Source organism: Neolamprologus brichardi, chromosome 12 (assembly GCF_056152115.1).
Source record: "Neolamprologus brichardi isolate AB-2024 chromosome 12, ASM5615211v1, whole genome shotgun sequence".
Taxonomy (NCBI): Eukaryota; Metazoa; Chordata; class Actinopteri; order Cichliformes; family Cichlidae; genus Neolamprologus; species Neolamprologus brichardi.
In genome coordinates, this window is record NC_142115.1 from 30,417,722 (window position 1) to 30,435,014 (window position 17,293).

Here is a 17,293-nt window from a genome sequence, read left to right on the forward strand (position 1 = left end):
CTTACTCTGCCAGCATTTGAAGAAGTATATAATATTTGCTTTCTGTTTCCTCTCCTAATCCCTTCTAGGCCAAACCTGCGAGGTGGACATCAAAGAGTGTGTGAAGAATCCCTGTCGCAATGGAGCAACCTGCCAGAACACTTTGGGCAGTTACCACTGCAGCTGCAAACCGGGCTTTACCGGACGCAACTGCGAAAACAACATTGACGACTGCAAGCCCAGTAAGTTCATCAGTCCTTCTCCCTTTATCTGTTTCCTCTTCGTGTAAATTGATGAAAATGCACACAAGCAGCACGATAAGAACATAAAGTTGAGTCTGATGCTTCCACCTGCAGACCCCTGTAGCAACGGAGGGCTCTGTAATGACGAGGTGAACGGCTTCCTGTGCACCTGCCCAGCCGGCTTTCGCGGAACGAGGTGCGAGGAGGACATCAACGAGTGTGAGAGCAACCCCTGTAAGAACGGAGCCAACTGCACTGACTGTGTCAACAGCTACACCTGCACCTGCCCGCTCGGCTTCAGTGGCATTCATTGTGAAAATAACACTCCTGACTGCACTGAGAGGTACAGAGCTCACAGAAGGTTTTGTTTGCTTGATTTAAACCCCACTGTGTCATTGTGAGTAATCTCTTCAAGATCAGCAGGTTCACTTTCTGCGCTTTGGAGATGTAATCTTTGTTTTCTTGTCCACTACTGCCCCCTCTGGTGAAACATTGATATACAACAGTAGGTTTCAACATAGTAGTTTGCTTTTACATTAAATTAATGTGTAGCTCTAATGTTTTTTTGCAAAAATGGCAGAAGCATTAGTTCTGCTCTATTCAGTCAGTTTTGAAATGTGGGAAAAGTGTGAAATTGAAGTAGAGCAATGCTGCAACAAAAATGTTTGTTCTGGGTGAACTTTCTGTGAATCAGATATAAATTTGCCTGCAGCTCATATAATGAGAGCTGTATTGATTTACTCTCATTTCCCCAAAAAGCTGTAGAATATTTTAACCCTAATTTGATGCGCTGACGTCTGTTATTTTTTTTCCCTACAGCTCCTGCTTCAACGGTGGCACCTGTGTGGATGGCATCAATGCCTTCACATGTTTATGCCCACCAGGCTTCACCGGGAGCTACTGCCAGCATGATATCAATGAGTGTGACTCCAAACCCTGCCTGAATGGCGGTACCTGCCAGGACAGCTATGGCACTTACAAATGCACCTGCCCACACGGTTACACGGGACTAAACTGTCAGGTAGGAGGAGCTAGTAGAACAAAGTTATTCTGATTGTCTTCAAGGCTCCCTGCGTTTTTAACCGTAAAATGAGCAAATTACATCTGTCTGGCATATTGAATTGATAAATAACACATGCATACTGCATTAACACCGCACAGTCAACATCTGTTACTCTTATTATGCTTTTCAGAACCTGGTTCGTTGGTGTGACTCGTCTCCTTGTAAAAACGGGGGAACTTGCTGGCAGACAGACACCACATACAGCTGTGGGTGTGAGACTGGATGGACGGGCCTTTATTGTGACGTCCCAAGTGTTTCCTGTGAGGTGGCAGCCAAACAGAGAGGTGAGAGGTTTCAAAAGCCTTGTTATGCCAGTTGTTTTTTTTAACAGTGTTTAGCCTGTTAAACTTAGAATATCACGTCGTATATTATTTGCCGATTACTGACAAAATATAAAGAATTTTATTACAACACTTTCGTCATCTTTTGCTATCCATTTAGGAGTCGATGTTGCGCATCTTTGTCATAACTCGGGTCAGTGTCTGGACGCAGGAAATGTTCACTACTGCCACTGTCAGGTGGGATACACTGGGAGCTACTGTGAGGAGCAGGTAGATGAATGCAAACCGAACCCGTGCCAAAACGGCGCCACCTGCACCGACTTTCTGGGCGGATACACCTGCAAGGTAAAAACTGCGAAGAGAAAGTTTTTATCTCTTTGCTATCTATGTTCAGATTTGTTGTTATGTGTCTATTTTTTACATAAATTTGGTGCCCCATGGCACATATGTACTGCATTTTTTTTCAAGTTTAGTATGTTATTTATATTTTATGGCAACTTTTGGTTGTTCTAATAAACATTACTTGGAGACATTTATAGTTAAACACATTTCTTGTGGTGATTGTATAGCTCTAGATGTGTGCTTCTTTGCAGAAATATTTTAGTCTTAAAGCTACAACTCATTAATATATCTTCTATATTATATGATATTAACCTGCTTTTTAACTAACTGTCGGAGGCATTCAACTAAGCAGCGGTAATTGTAGCTGTTCATTGAATTTAAGTTTAAGGCAGACATCCTTTCTGCTGCAGTCCTAATGAAGAGGTTTGCTTATAAATAGAAAACAAACAGCTTGGTTATGTTAATCTTCTCCGGAGTAAGGGATCTTCTGGCCTTGGCAGGATGGAGGCCAGAAAACAGCCAGGTAAACAAAAACCATCTTTGTTTCATGTCAGACATCGATTAACTTTCCCCTCTCTTCTCTCGCTGTCCCGCTCTTCCTTCTTCCTTCTATTCCTCTTTCGTCTTTTATTCCCTCTCTTCCCCAGTGCATGCCAGGATACTTGGGGACCAACTGCTCTGTGGAGATCAATGAATGTTTCTCCCAGCCATGCCAGAACGGGGGCACCTGCATTGACCTGATCAATACCTACAAATGCTCCTGTCCCCGGGGAACCCAAGGTCAGCAGACCCCACGCACACTCCTCCACACCTCTCTGCCTCCCCATTCTCTCCTACTCGTCTCCACGCTTCATTAATTAGGGCTTAACAGCACCCCGGGCATAAAAGCTCCACCTCCCGTCTTGGCTCCATCTCTTCCTCTACTTGTCAAGTACTCTATTGATTTTTCTCTCAGACATGAAGGGAGCGTGTGTGTTTTAGGTCAGTCTAAAGTGGCAATAGAGTTGGTTTTCCTAAAACAGCCAACATGTTGTTGGAAATTTGAAGATTAAAAAAGTTTTTTGTTTTTTTAAAACAAATACAGGTCAGTATTTAAAAATGGTACTAAACGTCTTGACTTTAATCATTTTTGGTCAGTTTCAAGGTCTGGTTTATCCTAAAGCCATTTACACGGGAAAAGCAGAGCACTTTGACTCTCTGTTTATTTAAGGACTTTTTAAATCTGGTTTTGGATATCTGAAATTTTTTCTTACTCAAAACATTAAAATGTTACTATATAAAACTCTTCATACAACATGCCCTGATGTATCTCTTCAAACTTAACTACTGTTTTTTTTTTATTTCTTTGCAGACATGTCTATCTTTTTGTTTTTCAAAGTCCAGACCTAATTTCTAGGGGTGCAACGATACAACAAAATTCACGGTTCGGTTCGGTTCGATACTTTGGTGTCACGGTTCGATATTTTTTCGATACAAAAAAAATGTTCATGCCTTTTTATTAATTTGTCATTTATTAAATTTTCACGGCACATTCTGCACCACATCTCTGTGCGTCCATCATTTGTTTGAAGCCAGCTCACCTCCTGCAACCACTTTTCCGAGAATACGCGCTTCTTTTGTGGTTCGGACTCCTTCTGACATTTCTTTGGAGGTGGAGGAACATCACAGTAATTGCTTAAAGGAGCTTCTTCGACATCTTTAAGAGTTCTAAACAAATGTCTGTCCTCTTCCTGAAAATCTTATGTACGCAAACACACGTTGCAACTTCTTATCTTGTGCGGGTTTTTATTTTGACAGCGAATGCGCACCTGCAGACCACTTATGTGCAGCCCTGGTTATTTAGCTCGTCATATTGCAGCCACAGAAATTCTTTTGTCCATGAAACCATAAAGCTGCACTTTCTTTTTGCCTTATAGTCTGATTTGTCATAACCTTTCCGTTTTGTCACTTCTTCACCCTGACCTGTCTTATTTGGCTCAGCAGAACTAAAATATATATCCTGCTGCTTTTACACACGCACTAACATAACGCTCAGCGATTCTCTGCGCGATCAACCTCTCACATGTTTAAGCTGCAGGAGATTTCACTTGTCATGTTTGCATAGTAAGCTAACGATTGATAAGACGATGTCAGAGGAATTGGTGCGCAAATTATCATCACTCACCAATCAGTACTGTCGCTCTCTATACACAGTTCACGCGATTGCAAAGTGAAAGCAAAAAACAAGCGCAAATTCAAACGCGATTTCAGTATGTCACATATTGACAGTGGCCGATGCCAATGACATAATTACCCAGCTACATTTCCGAAAGAATGCAAAAGCATTGACATATATTTTTCCTTCCTACAATAGGCCGACGGGCAGGGCAGAGATAGATTTTGGTAGCCCGACTGGAAAAAAGCCCCAGGACGTCGGGCTAGCGATTTTGCGAGCCCTGTATCTGATTGAGGAATCACTCATCTTTGGAAAAGAGAGTTTATTATGGAGAAATGTCTCTTTCCAAAATAAAAGCTATACTATACGCTTCTTCTGGGCTATATTCTCAGCAGCATATTAAACATATCAGGTCCCCATAAGGAGAATCATGTGCTAACGGCTGTCTAAATGACTCGGGTAAAGTTTGTAGCATGCGTGCTTGTTTTTGTCTGCTTCCACTTGTCTTTGCACTAGGATGATGTCGGAGTAAATGTGCAGTCATATTGGTTGTGTTCCCACTAGTGCTGTCAGCGTTAATCTGAAATGACGTTAAGGTCACAACACGGCAAATCTCCGTTAACGAGCTACCGCGGATCGCCTCATGAGTGGGGCTGGAAGACGTCAACACATTAACGAGCTAACTGCGCTAACACACTAGTTCCCACCAATTGAGCATTGCTGGCACATCCAACATACTGTTTTACTTTTGTCCATGACACGCTTACCTTCAGGGTCATACGTCACATGAAAACCAAAATAGTTCCAAACGCCAGATCTGAATGAGGGTGGGGGAGGTTCAATTTGCCATGTTGCAACAAGCTTAACTTCTGTCTAGGTAGCTTGCCCTGCGCTCAGTGAATCTGTGTTCGACTACTCCGCCTAGGCTGCACTGTCGAGCGCAGATCCACTGAGCGCTCAACACAGACAGCATCGTCAGAAGGAAAGTTGATAAAATAAATTAAAAATGTTGTATTGTTCGATACATATGCGTACCGAACCGAAAGTACTGTATCGAACGGTTCGATATCGATACGAGTATCGTTGCACCCCTACTAATTTCATACCTTTTATCCAAAATTTCCTCTATAAAGGGACACTAATATCTGCAATTTACTGGAAAAAGACAGAATAGAAAGCAAATGACCTGCTGACAGTTTGTTAAAGTCATAACCGCTTTTGGTGATTCTCAAAATGATATATTGTTCATGTTCTTTATTTAAATGAATGCACATTACTTGACATTGTTGTTTCCCCCTTACTCTTCCATTGCAATCTTCAGGTGTTCACTGTGAGATCAATATGGACGACTGCAACCCCTTCACTGACCCGGTCACCAAAGAGCCAAAGTGCTTCAACAAAGGCAAGTGTGTGGATGGAGTCGGAGGCTACCACTGCATCTGCCCTCCAGGATACGTTGGGGAGCGCTGTGAGGGAGACGTGAACGAGTGTCTGTCAAACCCCTGTGACCCGCGTGGAACGCACAGCTGCATCCAGCTCACCAACAACTACCGCTGCGAGTGTCGCACCGGATACACGGGTAAACAGCTTAGAGAGTATATTAAAGAGTTTGAGGGGGGATATGTTAGCCTGCCTTTTTGGCTGGTATTTTCTTTGCACTCGCTGTTTAAACTGCCCTCATCATTCAGTTTGCATGTTTGTACTACACACAGCATATAAAAGATGGACATAACCGAAGTGAGATCAGCCGTTTAAGGTTTATGGAAGCTTTGAGTTTCTGCTTTTCACCATTGCAAATTTATCTTTTTTATTTTTTTTTTCCCCTCTTTATTTATAAAGTTTTGCACATGTAATTTGACATATCGGGCCCAATACAGCAAGCACTAACTGATATAAAGACATATATCAAAACAAATTAGGCCATTAAGATTCGGATGATAACAATAAAACAGAAAAAAGAAAGAAAAAAACCCCAAAAAAAAACAAGAACCCACACACAGAAAACAAAAAATAAACAAACAAACAAAAAAATAATAATTAAAAAAAAAAAATCATCTCCCTCCCAAAACCATAACAAAAGGGAACCCTGTGGTACAAAAGTTTAGTCTGTTGTAAGTGTTTTCAATGAGTTAAAGTAAATGATAAAAGGCTGCCACATCTGTGAGAACTTATTAACATTTCCTCTGAGTCTAAATTTTATTTTCTCCATTTTTAAGAAGAGCATAACATCTTCCAGCCAACGTGATCGGGCTGGAGGGTGAGGAGCTTTCCAGGACAGCAAAATTTATCTTTTTTTAAGCAAACTTTTGGACAAGAGAGTAGCAATGATCAGATTATGCTGCCTTGGTTAACAAGATGAGCTATTATTAATTGAGTTGCTAATTTTGATTAGCTTAAACCATGCTTAAAATACAAAGGACTTGCCAGAACAAAATAACAGGCTCCCTAGTTTTTAATTATACAACTGAACTTGAATGAAGACATGAATCTGACTGCGTGTCAGTGTGATAGGAGTTGACCATTTTTTTATCATGCAATAAACTCAAAATGGAACCATAATGTACAAAATGAATGTCATGTTGTGTTCAGTTCAGTGTTTACTGAAGTCAAGTGAAAATCAAAGTGCAATGATGCAAGATACAGGAATCCGTCCCTGCTGCTGCCCATCTTTTATATACAGTGTTTGTTGATCTAAAACGTACTGGTGTGGCATTAACCTTACAATTATGATGAGGAATGAAAATGAAATGACAAACCTTTTTGTGTGTGACACCTCTGTAGGTCAGCGTTGTGACACTGTGTTCGATGGCTGTAAGAGCAAACCTTGTCGTAATGGAGGCACCTGTGCTGTGGCCAGCAATACACCACATGGCTTCATCTGCAAATGTCCTCCTGTGAGTACACACTCTCGGAAATATACACAGACCTCTGTCACTCATAAGAAAGTTGTAATAAAAGAGCAAAAATTCCTCTTAATATTATCTAAATGTTGACTGTAACTTTTAAAAGAGACATACAGAAGGCGATATGATGCTTCCATAATGGGAAACATACTTTTTACTAATATTTGATCTAAATTAGCCCTATGGTCTTTAATCATAGATTTATGTTCATGTATTTTTAATATACAGACAGACAAAAACATTGATGTTTTCATATATTGATGTTTGCAATACGCTATGTCTGCATTTATATAGACTCTGAGAGAAAAGAGGCACTTCAAGGAAGTGTGTTCTCATCATCCCGACTAAACTGATAATTATAGTCATAAAAATTTGTATCTTTTGCTTAAGCCTGATATTGGCTTGAATTTTAGTTTTCAGGAATAAGACAGATTGCTTATATTCATATCAGTCTAATCTATTTAATATATAATAAGCATAAATCATATATATTATTCTTCCTGTAGGGCTTTACTGGCTCCACGTGTGAATACGACTCCCAGGCCTGCGGCAGCCTTCACTGTCACAATGGAGGCACATGCATCTCTGGTCATAAGAGTCCCACGTGTCTCTGTGCTCCATTATTCACTGGACCTGAATGCCAATATCCCACTGACAGTCCCTGTTATTCGAACCCCTGTTACAACGGCGGCACGTGTGAATACACCTCAGAGGAGCCGTACTACCACTGTGACTGCCCGGCTAACTTCAACGGCCTCCGCTGCCACATCCTGGATTACAGCTTCCCGGGAGGGTTTGGCCACAACATCCCGCCACCCCCAGTGGACGTCCCCTGCGGGATCCCGCAGTGTGAAGAGCGCAAGTACAACAAGCACTGCGATGTGTCCTGTAACAACCATGAGTGCGGCTGGGACAACGGCGACTGCTCGCTCAATTTCAACGATCCGTGGAAGAACTGCTCGGCCGCTCTGCAGTGCTGGCGATACTTCAATGATGGGAAGTGTGACTCGCAGTGTGACAATGCTGGATGTCTGTATGATGGGTTTGACTGCCAGAACTTGGAAGGACAGTGCAAGTAAGTGTATTTAAGTGAAATAAGAGTTAGCTTAGCTTCATAAAGTCCAGTTAAATATCTTAAAATCTATTTGTCTTGTTTGGTGTGCTGCTAATTAGATGCTGAGAAGAACAAACAGGATATAGAACTACAGTGATAAAACTGTCTTTGATATAACAGTTCATTATTTTCCAGTAGAGCTGTAGGTAGTTTCTGTGTCATATACTTCTTCTTTTAAGCAAACATGTGCAATTAAGAGATATTTAATTGGGCCTTTGCATGCAATTTTTTTGCAGCCCTCTCTATGACCAGTACTGCAAGGATCACTACGCCGATGGCCATTGCGACCAGGGCTGCAACAACGCAGAGTGCGAGTGGGATGGCCTGGACTGTGCCAGCAACATGCCTGAGAAGCTAGCCGTGGGCCAGCTGGTCCTGGTTGTCCACATCACCCCTGAACACCTCCTCAACAACTCCTTCGGCTTCCTGCGCGAGCTGAGCCGCGTGCTCCGAACCAATGTGGTATTCAAGAAGGATACAAAGGGGGAAATGATGGTCTACCCATATTATGGGAACGAACAGGAGCTGAAAAAGTACAACGTCAAGCGTTCAGTGGACTCTTGGTCAGAGGTTCCTGGCAAAGTGCTGAATGTGGTCAAGAGGAGCCTGTATGACTTAGCTGGTGACAGCAAGAGAGCAAAGAGGGAGCTGGATCATTTGCAGATCAAAGGGTGAGAAGGCATTTCTGAAAATATTTCAGTCATTAACCTGTAAATTGTTCAGATCATTTTCTTCCATTATCTGTCATTTTATATGCTCATCTTTGTTTTGGATTTAGTTTTTTCTTTTTTTGGGGGGGGGGTTTAAAATTTTTATTTCTTTGCAGAAGCTGAGATTCAGAAAAATGATAAAGTCTGGAGTCACTTTGTGTTTTCTTCTCTCTCTAGTTCAATTGTCCACTTGGAAGTGGACAACCGTCAGTGCTTCCAACAATCCACCGAGTGTTTCCAGAGCACAAGTGATGCTGCAGCGTTCCTTGGGGCTTTGGAGTCCAGTGGCAAACTGGATGTACCTTTCACCATTGAAGCTGTTTACAGTAAGTATATTTAATAGGTATCTGCATGACTTAAAAAGTCTGTATGCATTGTTGGCTTTCCAAAAAGTAGAATTCTCTATAAAAAAAAATAAAGCAAAAGCAAATTTTGACTGCAGCTTGTCAAATTCTGGACACTTTTTACCAAAGATATTTGATCTAAAGCAGCTGCTTCATATTTTCATATTGTATGATGAAACTTTTCTAATCAATGTACACTCAATGGAAAAGTCTATTGATTTTGTGTATTTTCCATACTGTTAACAAATCACAAGAAAAAAACAAAGCCATCATTGACTATTAAAAACGTAGTGGGCCTCAGGTTGTACTGCATATTTCTTTATCAGGCCAAACCTCCACTTGAATACATTTGATGTAGCGTACAAAACCCAGGCAAATATTTTTATTCCTAAAATTTCAAAACTTCTAGATTAACATGTAAAAAACATGTTCATTTATCTCTGTTCGTATATAATTGTTGGTTTAGTCTTTTTTTTTTTTTTTAAATTGGATCTTTTTATAAACACTACATACACTCCTTAAACGTTGTATTTGCATACAACATTAGTGTATCTTACACACTGGTAATCATTTTCATTTCCGTGCAAAACCAAGGTTTCTTGAAGACATTCTAAAATGTAAAACACAAATTAAACACAAATTAGCTTGATTGTTTGTAAAGTAAAATAAATGTCATTAGCAGTATGAGGACTAAAACATGAAAAATCACTGATGGGGTTTTTTTAAGGCCTTGTGGTGTCCACACGTACAGAACATACTCGGATTAGACACATGCTCTTTTATGCTCACGCTCAAAGCAAATGTATCCGACGTGGCCTCTGGTCGGGTCCTAACCTAACAACTCTTTGATTGTGTATTTGTTATGCAGCCGTGAACAAATGCAGTTGTGAATCTCTTGGCCTAAACAATGAGTCCTCCCCTCGGTGTAAATCCAATGGCTTGAGGCTCCAAAATGGTTAATTGCCGTAAATCAACTCATCCAACCTTCCCCCCCGCCTCCAAAATCACATAACATAACCGTATCTGTCTGTTTCTCAGACATGTACACATATACGTCCACGGATATCACACTCGCACACATGCACGCACACGCACTTCATCCCACAGTGTGAGGGGCTGCTGCAACCTTCACCTCGCTGAATGTAATACCAGGACTTAATGTATCTCTGAGGGTTTAGGTTGGGGGAGTTTATCATTTCAAAATCGTTAGTGGAAAAAAAGAGAAGGGGAAAAATTGATCGGGAGTGTGCTAGAAGTTGGGAGTCTTTGTTATCTCGAAAATCCTAATAAATCCTTCGTCTTTACAGCTTAAAGTGCGTGCAGTAATTTGAAGTTCATTAATCCCCCTCCCTTTTTTCTCTTAAAGAAGAAATGGTAAAGTTGTCTCTTGGTACCCTGGGCTGAAAAGAGAGAGAGGAGGTGGTGGTGGTGGTGTACTTTTCTCCCCCTTTTCTTTTTTTTATCACGCCCCATCCTTTTCTTTTTTTGATGAAAAGTGGTTAGCAATTCTGATTATTACTGAATAGATAGAAGAAGCTAGCTTTACAAACGGTGAGGATCGTCAGTCCATTTCAGACACTGGCTGCGTTTTGGAGTGGGATCCGCGGGGCGAAGGAGAGCCGGACTAGCTCTGCTCGAACACTCAGGCTGATCCTGGGTGTCCCGGTCCAGCGGTCCACATCTTGTCCTCAGCCCACTGTGAACATAATGTCCATTTTCCTACCAGGTGGCGTGGAACCCGAGACGCCACAGGTTTCCTACCTAATCTACTTGGTACTGGGCGGTTTAGGGATGCTGGCCTTCCTTGGACTGGGAATGGTGGCTGCCCGAAAGCGCCGTCATGAACACGGGCGGCTCTGGCTTCCCGAGGGCTTCAAGACCACAGATAGCAAGAAGAAGAGACGTGAGCCTGTTGGAGAGGATTCGGTGGGATTAAAGTAAGTTTACATTTATTCGGCGCTCGCTGTCATTTGGTGCGTGTTTCTTTGCGGGTTGGGTGACGGGCCAGTTCTTTAGTTAAAAATGGTTGTTACCGGTGATCAGCCAAATTTGGAAAAATGGGATTTTTCTCTGGATCATTAATGATAATGATATAGCAGGTTTACGTGTGAATTAATTGACTTGTTGGGGCAGAGGGGTGTGGTATGAAATCAATCAATGCTTTTGTTTTTTCGGCATCGCTACACCATTAATGGTGAGTGGCTTGTATGAGACTGAAGCAGTGGAGTACGAGGATTTTTAAAAGGTTTTCTGCTTCATCACAGGCCAATGAAAAACACCTCAGACATTTCTCTCATGGATGACACCCACACTGAGTGGGGAGAAGATGAACCTTCAGATGCGAAACGCTTTAGGGTAAGGAACTCTGACATAACTAAAATATAATGATTATTATTATTATTCAATTTTACAGTCTGAGCAACTATTTCATAAGACATCTAATTCTAGGCTTTGAGAGAACTGTTTGTGTATTTTTAAACGTTTAAAATAATTTTGTGATCTTTTTATAATACATTTTAAACTTTTTTTGGTTTTTTTTAATTCGATTTAAAGTCAGTTTCAGTTGTCTAACCTCCTGCTGTCCCCATTTTAACAGTTTGATGAGCAGGCTGTGTTGGATGCGGATGACCAGACAGACAACCGCCAGTGGACGCAGCAGCACCTGGATGCCGCTGACCTGCGCATCCCATCTATAGCTCCCACACCCCCTCAGGGCGAGATAGAGAATGACTGCCTGGATGTCAATGTCCGCGGTCCAGGTGTGTTACTAACCATAAATATTATTTATATTAGCGGGACCTTCTCTTGTCTTTAGGTTATTTTTATTGCGGATGACTTGGTTGTCTTTATATAAACCATTAAATTACAGAGACTACTGAGCTGTAACTGCTTCACATGCCAGCAAAGCTCTGTTTTTAGGAAATTATGTATATATAATTATATAAAATTGTGCATTAATATATATATATATATATATATATATATATATATATATATATATATATATATATATATATATATATATATATATATTTATTTATTTATTTATTTATTTATTTATTTATATATATATTTATTTATTTATATATATATATATATTTATTTATATATGTATATATATATATATTAATGCACAATTTTATATAATTATATATACATAATTTCCTAAAAACAGAGCTTTGCTGGCATGTGAAAATTATGTATATATAATTATATAAAATTGTGCATTAATATATATATATATATATATATATATATATATATATATATATATGTCTTTTTTTGCCTTTTTTCCTTTTGCTTGTGAAATACAGAACTGAAAAGTCTAGGTGACAGAACTGGGAGAGGAAAATCCTTCGGTAGTGTAAAGCTATTACTGATATTTGAATGGATCAAGGGGCAAAGAACTTTTTGAGCACACATTTCTAGTAGTCACACATTTTTCTGTGTGTGTGTTTTTCTTGTGTAAACTTGTGTATGTGAATTGGTTAATATCTTTTCTGGGCGAACATTTCACATTTCCTAAGGATGTGTGTGTGTGTGTTTTTCTTATGTGTGTGCGTGCGTGTGTAATTGCGCATGTAGGAGCTGCTAAAGCTCCATGTCCTCAGGGTAAAGGATCTTCTTCAAAGCAGCTGGCTGGAAGCCAGATGCCTGGGGGAAAACACTGATTCCTGATCAGATTAATCATTTGACCAGTAATAGGCCTCTGTTTTCTTTTTTTCTTTTTTTTTATTCTACATTACAAAAACCAATGAAGGCATCAGATGCAAAAACCTAACTTTGTACTAAGTGGCAAATTCCCTGAAGAAAAGCTATGAAAAATCAAAGTAACAGGTTTAACAACTTGAGAGCACACTTTTCCCCCCGTTGCGGATCGATACACTTGAATCGACCAAATCTGCGAGATCTGGGGCTTGCTATCCTTTTGAAGAGGAGAAAACCTATCCAAGTCGACTGACTGAGCCGCCTCTCACAGCCAGATATTAATGCTTCGTTTTTGCAGTAGTCTAGCTTTAGCAAGCCTTGGCCTCTATCCCTCTAGCTTCGCTTTCCTTCTGAAGCTTCTCCTGTGCCGGGGCCTTGATCAGAATCTATTATCGAAAAAGAGAGCGCTGTGATGATTCAACCCAGGAAAAAGTGTCAAATCCACATTCGATTTGTTTGTTGCTTTGTTCTGATCTGCCAGGTGCTTTGAAGTGAACCCTCTTGTAGTTTTGCAGTAGTTAATATAGCTGTACTGTGCTGACCATGCAGTGCCTTTTTTTTCATTCGCTTCTTCTGGCCCTTCTGTGCAGATGGATTCACACCCCTGATGATTGCGTCCTGCAGTGGCGGAGGTTTAGAAACAGGCAACAGCGAGGAGGAGGAGGACGCCTCTGCTAATGTGATCAATGACTTCATCTATCAAGGTGCTAACCTCCACAACCAGACTGATCGGACGGGTGAAACAGCTCTTCACCTGGCTGCCCGCTATGCCCGCTCTGATGCTGCTAAACGCCTGCTGGAGGCCAGCGCTGATGCCAACATACAAGACAACATGGGCAGAACTCCTCTGCATGCTGCTGTGGCAGCCGATGCCCAAGGAGTGTTCCAGGTGGGTTTCTTTATCATTTATTTATTTCTTTTTGGATTAGGAAACCCAAAAATGCAAATGTGAGCATGGCTCCTTTAAAGTCTTTTTTTTTTTCATCTTAAAATTGTGATGACCATTTTGTGTGAAAAATGTAGCTATTAAAAAAATTATTAATAGTACAAAGTTAAAATACTTTAAATTTCCTGTAAAATTAATTATTCTAAAAGAATCTAATGGAGCTCAAAAGGAGTAATGTGTTGTATATCTTTGCAGATTCTGATAAGGAACCGTGCCACAGATTTAGATGCCCGCATGCATGATGGCACTACACCCCTGATCTTGGCTGCCAGGCTTGCAGTGGAGGGCATGGTGGAGGAGCTCATTAACTGCCATGCTGATGTCAATGCAATTGATGATTTTGGTAAAGTTTCAATGTTTTTTGCCACTCACGATATTCACAAAAGCCTGAAATCTTCACATTTTAGTGCTAAATGTGGTGCAAAAAGAATTTTATATCTAATGACCCTGCTCCTGTCTCCGCAGGTAAATCAGCCCTACATTGGGCCGCAGCAGTAAATAACGTGGAGGCAGCCATTGTGCTCCTCAAAAATGGTGCCAACAAAGACATGCAAAATAACAAGGTATAGAAATAACCCCCTTTCTGCAATGAAGGAACATTCCTTGTGCATCTGTTAAACTGTTTAATATATTGTCTCCTTTCTGTTTACTTCAGGAGGAAACACCTCTGTTCTTGGCAGCTAGGGAAGGAAGCTATGAGACTGCCAAGGTCTTGCTGGACCATTTTGCCAACAGAGAAATAACTGATCACATGGACCGGCTACCCAGAGACATTGCACAAGAGAGAATGCATCACGACATTGTGCGGCTGATGGACGAGTACAACCTGGTACGAAGTCCTCCCATGCATGGAGGGTCACTAAGCACCACACTGTCACCCCCTCTTTGCTCGCCTAATGGCTTCCTGGGAAACATGAAGCAGCCCCAGCCTCAAGGTCAAGGCCAGAGCAAAAAGGCACGCAAGCCCAGCACCAAAGGCATCGGGTGCAAGGAGGGAAAAGACATGAAGGTGAAGAAGAAGAATTCCCAGGATGGGAAGCCCGGGAACCTCCTGGATAGCTCAGCTGTTCTGTCTCCAGTTGACTCCCTGGAGTCTCCACATGGTTATGTCTCTGATGTAGCTTCACCGCCGATGATGACCTCACCTTTCCAGCAGTCGCCGTCTGTATCCCTGAACCATCTGCAGGGGATGTCTGACCCACACCTGGCTGTAAACCACATGGTGATGCCGAGCAAGCAGGAGCTGGCTCGAATGCAGTTTGACCCAATGCCTCCACGTCTTACCCATCTACCCGTTACTGTCTCCAGTGGCCAGGGCGCCATGAATGGACAGTGTGATTGGCTGTCCAGGATCCATGGCAACATGAGCCAACCAGGTCAGTACAACCCAATGAGAAACAACTCTGGTGGTCAAGGAGGTCTTCACCAGGGAGGCCAGCACGGGATGATGACAACAACGCTCCATAATGGCCACCCAAACAGCAGCCTGACTCAGATGATGACATATCAGGGCATCCAGAACACCAGAATGGGTCCACAGTCGCACATATTGCAACAGCAAGCTCAACAGATGCAGCAGATGCAGAACCTTCAGCAGCTTCAACAACAGCAGCAGCATCAACAGCAGCAGCAGAGCATCCAGCTGCAGCACCAGAACTCAAACACAGCCAACACCCAAAACTTCATCGGTGGGGAGCTCAGTTCTCCAGAGCTCCAGCAGGGCACAGGCAACTCCACCATGCCCATCCGCACCATCCTGCCTCAGGAGACCCAGATTATGCCCTCCTCCATCAGCCAGTCAATGCCTAGCACCCAGTTCCTCACCCCACCCTCCCAGCACAGTTATTCGGGCCCCATTGACAACACCCCAAACCATCAGGTCCAAGTACCTGACCACCCCTTTCTGACACCCTCTCCCGGCTCCCCTGACCAGTGGTCCAGTTCATCTCCTCATTCCAACATGTCCGACTGGTCAGAGGGCATCTCGAGTCCACCGACAAGCATGCAGTCTCAGATTGCACACATACCTGAACAGTTCAAATAAAAATCTTCAGACCCAGCTGAGCTGCTGTACATATGTATTTTTTTTTTGTCTAAAAAGGCACTCTTGGAGGAAAAAGAGAAAGGGCAACACTGTAAACGGGATTTTAAAAAACCTTCATAAGCTTTTATACTAACAGCAACATCTGTGTTTCATCCATTCTTTTATTTATTAATGTCTTATTTATAAGCATTGCCTGCCTTTTTGTGGGGTCCACGGTGTTATGTCATAAGCAGGGCAGTGGATGGCCTTTATAGTAAGTCTTTTCTTTTAGTACTTCTTTTCTGGAGTGAAGTCGCAGCATACACACTGGGTATTTATTTTCCCTTAAGGACTTTGCCTTTTTTATATGGTTTCTCATGTTTATATATATATATTTTTGTATAATCTTGTTTATAATGAAAATCGTGATTAAGGGGCATTTTTATAGAGCACATATTAAGTTTCAGTGTTATTTCAGTTATTTGTAAGCATCTGAAATATCAACTGATGGTAAACTGTTAACAGTACATGGATGCCATGTACGGGTCCTGTATGATATGGGAGCTTCCATAAATATCATGTGATTCTTAGCTACACTCTTTAGAGTCATGTAAATTTCTTGAATCAGTGGAACAGCATTATGTTGCGCCTCTTGGTTTGATTTCACTCGTGTGGAAATGGAGTGGGAATGTGATATGTTGTACAGTATAAGGCCATCTTGGAGATTGGCAGTTAAGGCAGGCTTGAGTATCTGCGAGTCCTGTGGTGTTGGAGATCTGGCCCGTCGGCCACAGTGTATGTTTTTGTTCAGAGGGAAAAGGAATCTCCATTTTCTCTCTCCCTTAGTTTGAGCCTATGGCTGTGTCCTTCCTTCTGTAAATATGCCCCTTGTGTCCCTCGTAAGCAAGATTTTGTTCAAGAAATCTTATGTCTTAAGCATGCAATTTTGATAGGTGTTACACCAATCATCAGCCTCTAAAATGTAAAACAGAACAAAATTTATATTTTGTATCCTATTGTCCCTTATGCATAAATAAATTTGAACTATATACAAATAGGCACAATATATTGTTAGGTGGTGTTTTTCTCATAAAAAAATGGAAAAATAAATAAATATTGAGGTTTTATAAATTGATATTTATTTGCTGTTCTGGAACACACAAAAATCCATTGAGGCAAACGTTTATGTATGATAGAAAGGTTTTTTTGTTACACTTCAATTAAATGAAAACTTGGTTTTGTCCTCAAGTTGTCCACCTTAATGTTTTGTGAGATGCACTCTGGTATAGTTTGGAAAAAGTTCTGTTTTTAAAAACCACATTAGGTTGTAGTGAAAAATGCAATATCTGCAATATGTTTCCTTTGTCTTTATAAAGCTATAATTTGCAACAAATGTATTTTCCCTTTTCATTTTCAATCTGTAAAAATGTTTCTTGTTATAATAAACGGCACCTGTGTGTCTTGAAATCAGTGATAATTGTCT

General features: G+C 41.2%; 1 protein-coding gene across 2 annotated transcripts in view; it reads left to right on the plus strand.

The window, feature by feature from the left end:
- notch1b (notch receptor 1b) overlaps positions 1-17,287 on the plus strand; it is a 44,144-nt gene extending 26,857 nt beyond the window's left edge. For both annotated transcript variants that reach the window (XM_087849327.1, XM_087849326.1), the window contains 18 exons: positions 69-221; positions 336-564; positions 1,041-1,242; positions 1,415-1,568; positions 1,726-1,910; positions 2,555-2,687; positions 5,384-5,641; positions 6,844-6,956; positions 7,472-8,040; positions 8,316-8,750; positions 8,967-9,115; positions 10,860-11,070; positions 11,398-11,488; positions 11,730-11,892; positions 13,432-13,730; positions 13,983-14,130; positions 14,253-14,350; positions 14,443-17,287. In XM_087849327.1, coding sequence (XP_087705453.1) covers positions 69-221; positions 336-564; positions 1,041-1,242; positions 1,415-1,568; positions 1,726-1,910; positions 2,555-2,687; positions 5,384-5,641; positions 6,844-6,956; positions 7,472-8,040; positions 8,316-8,750; positions 8,967-9,115; positions 10,860-11,070; positions 11,398-11,488; positions 11,730-11,892; positions 13,432-13,730; positions 13,983-14,130; positions 14,253-14,350; positions 14,443-15,831 — 4,979 coding nt within the window. In that variant the 3' untranslated portion in view covers positions 15,832-17,287. The remainder of the gene's footprint in view (positions 1-68; positions 222-335; positions 565-1,040; positions 1,243-1,414; positions 1,569-1,725; positions 1,911-2,554; positions 2,688-5,383; positions 5,642-6,843; positions 6,957-7,471; positions 8,041-8,315; positions 8,751-8,966; positions 9,116-10,859; positions 11,071-11,397; positions 11,489-11,729; positions 11,893-13,431; positions 13,731-13,982; positions 14,131-14,252; positions 14,351-14,442) is intronic.
- The last annotated feature ends 6 nt before the right edge of the window (positions 17,288-17,293 follow it).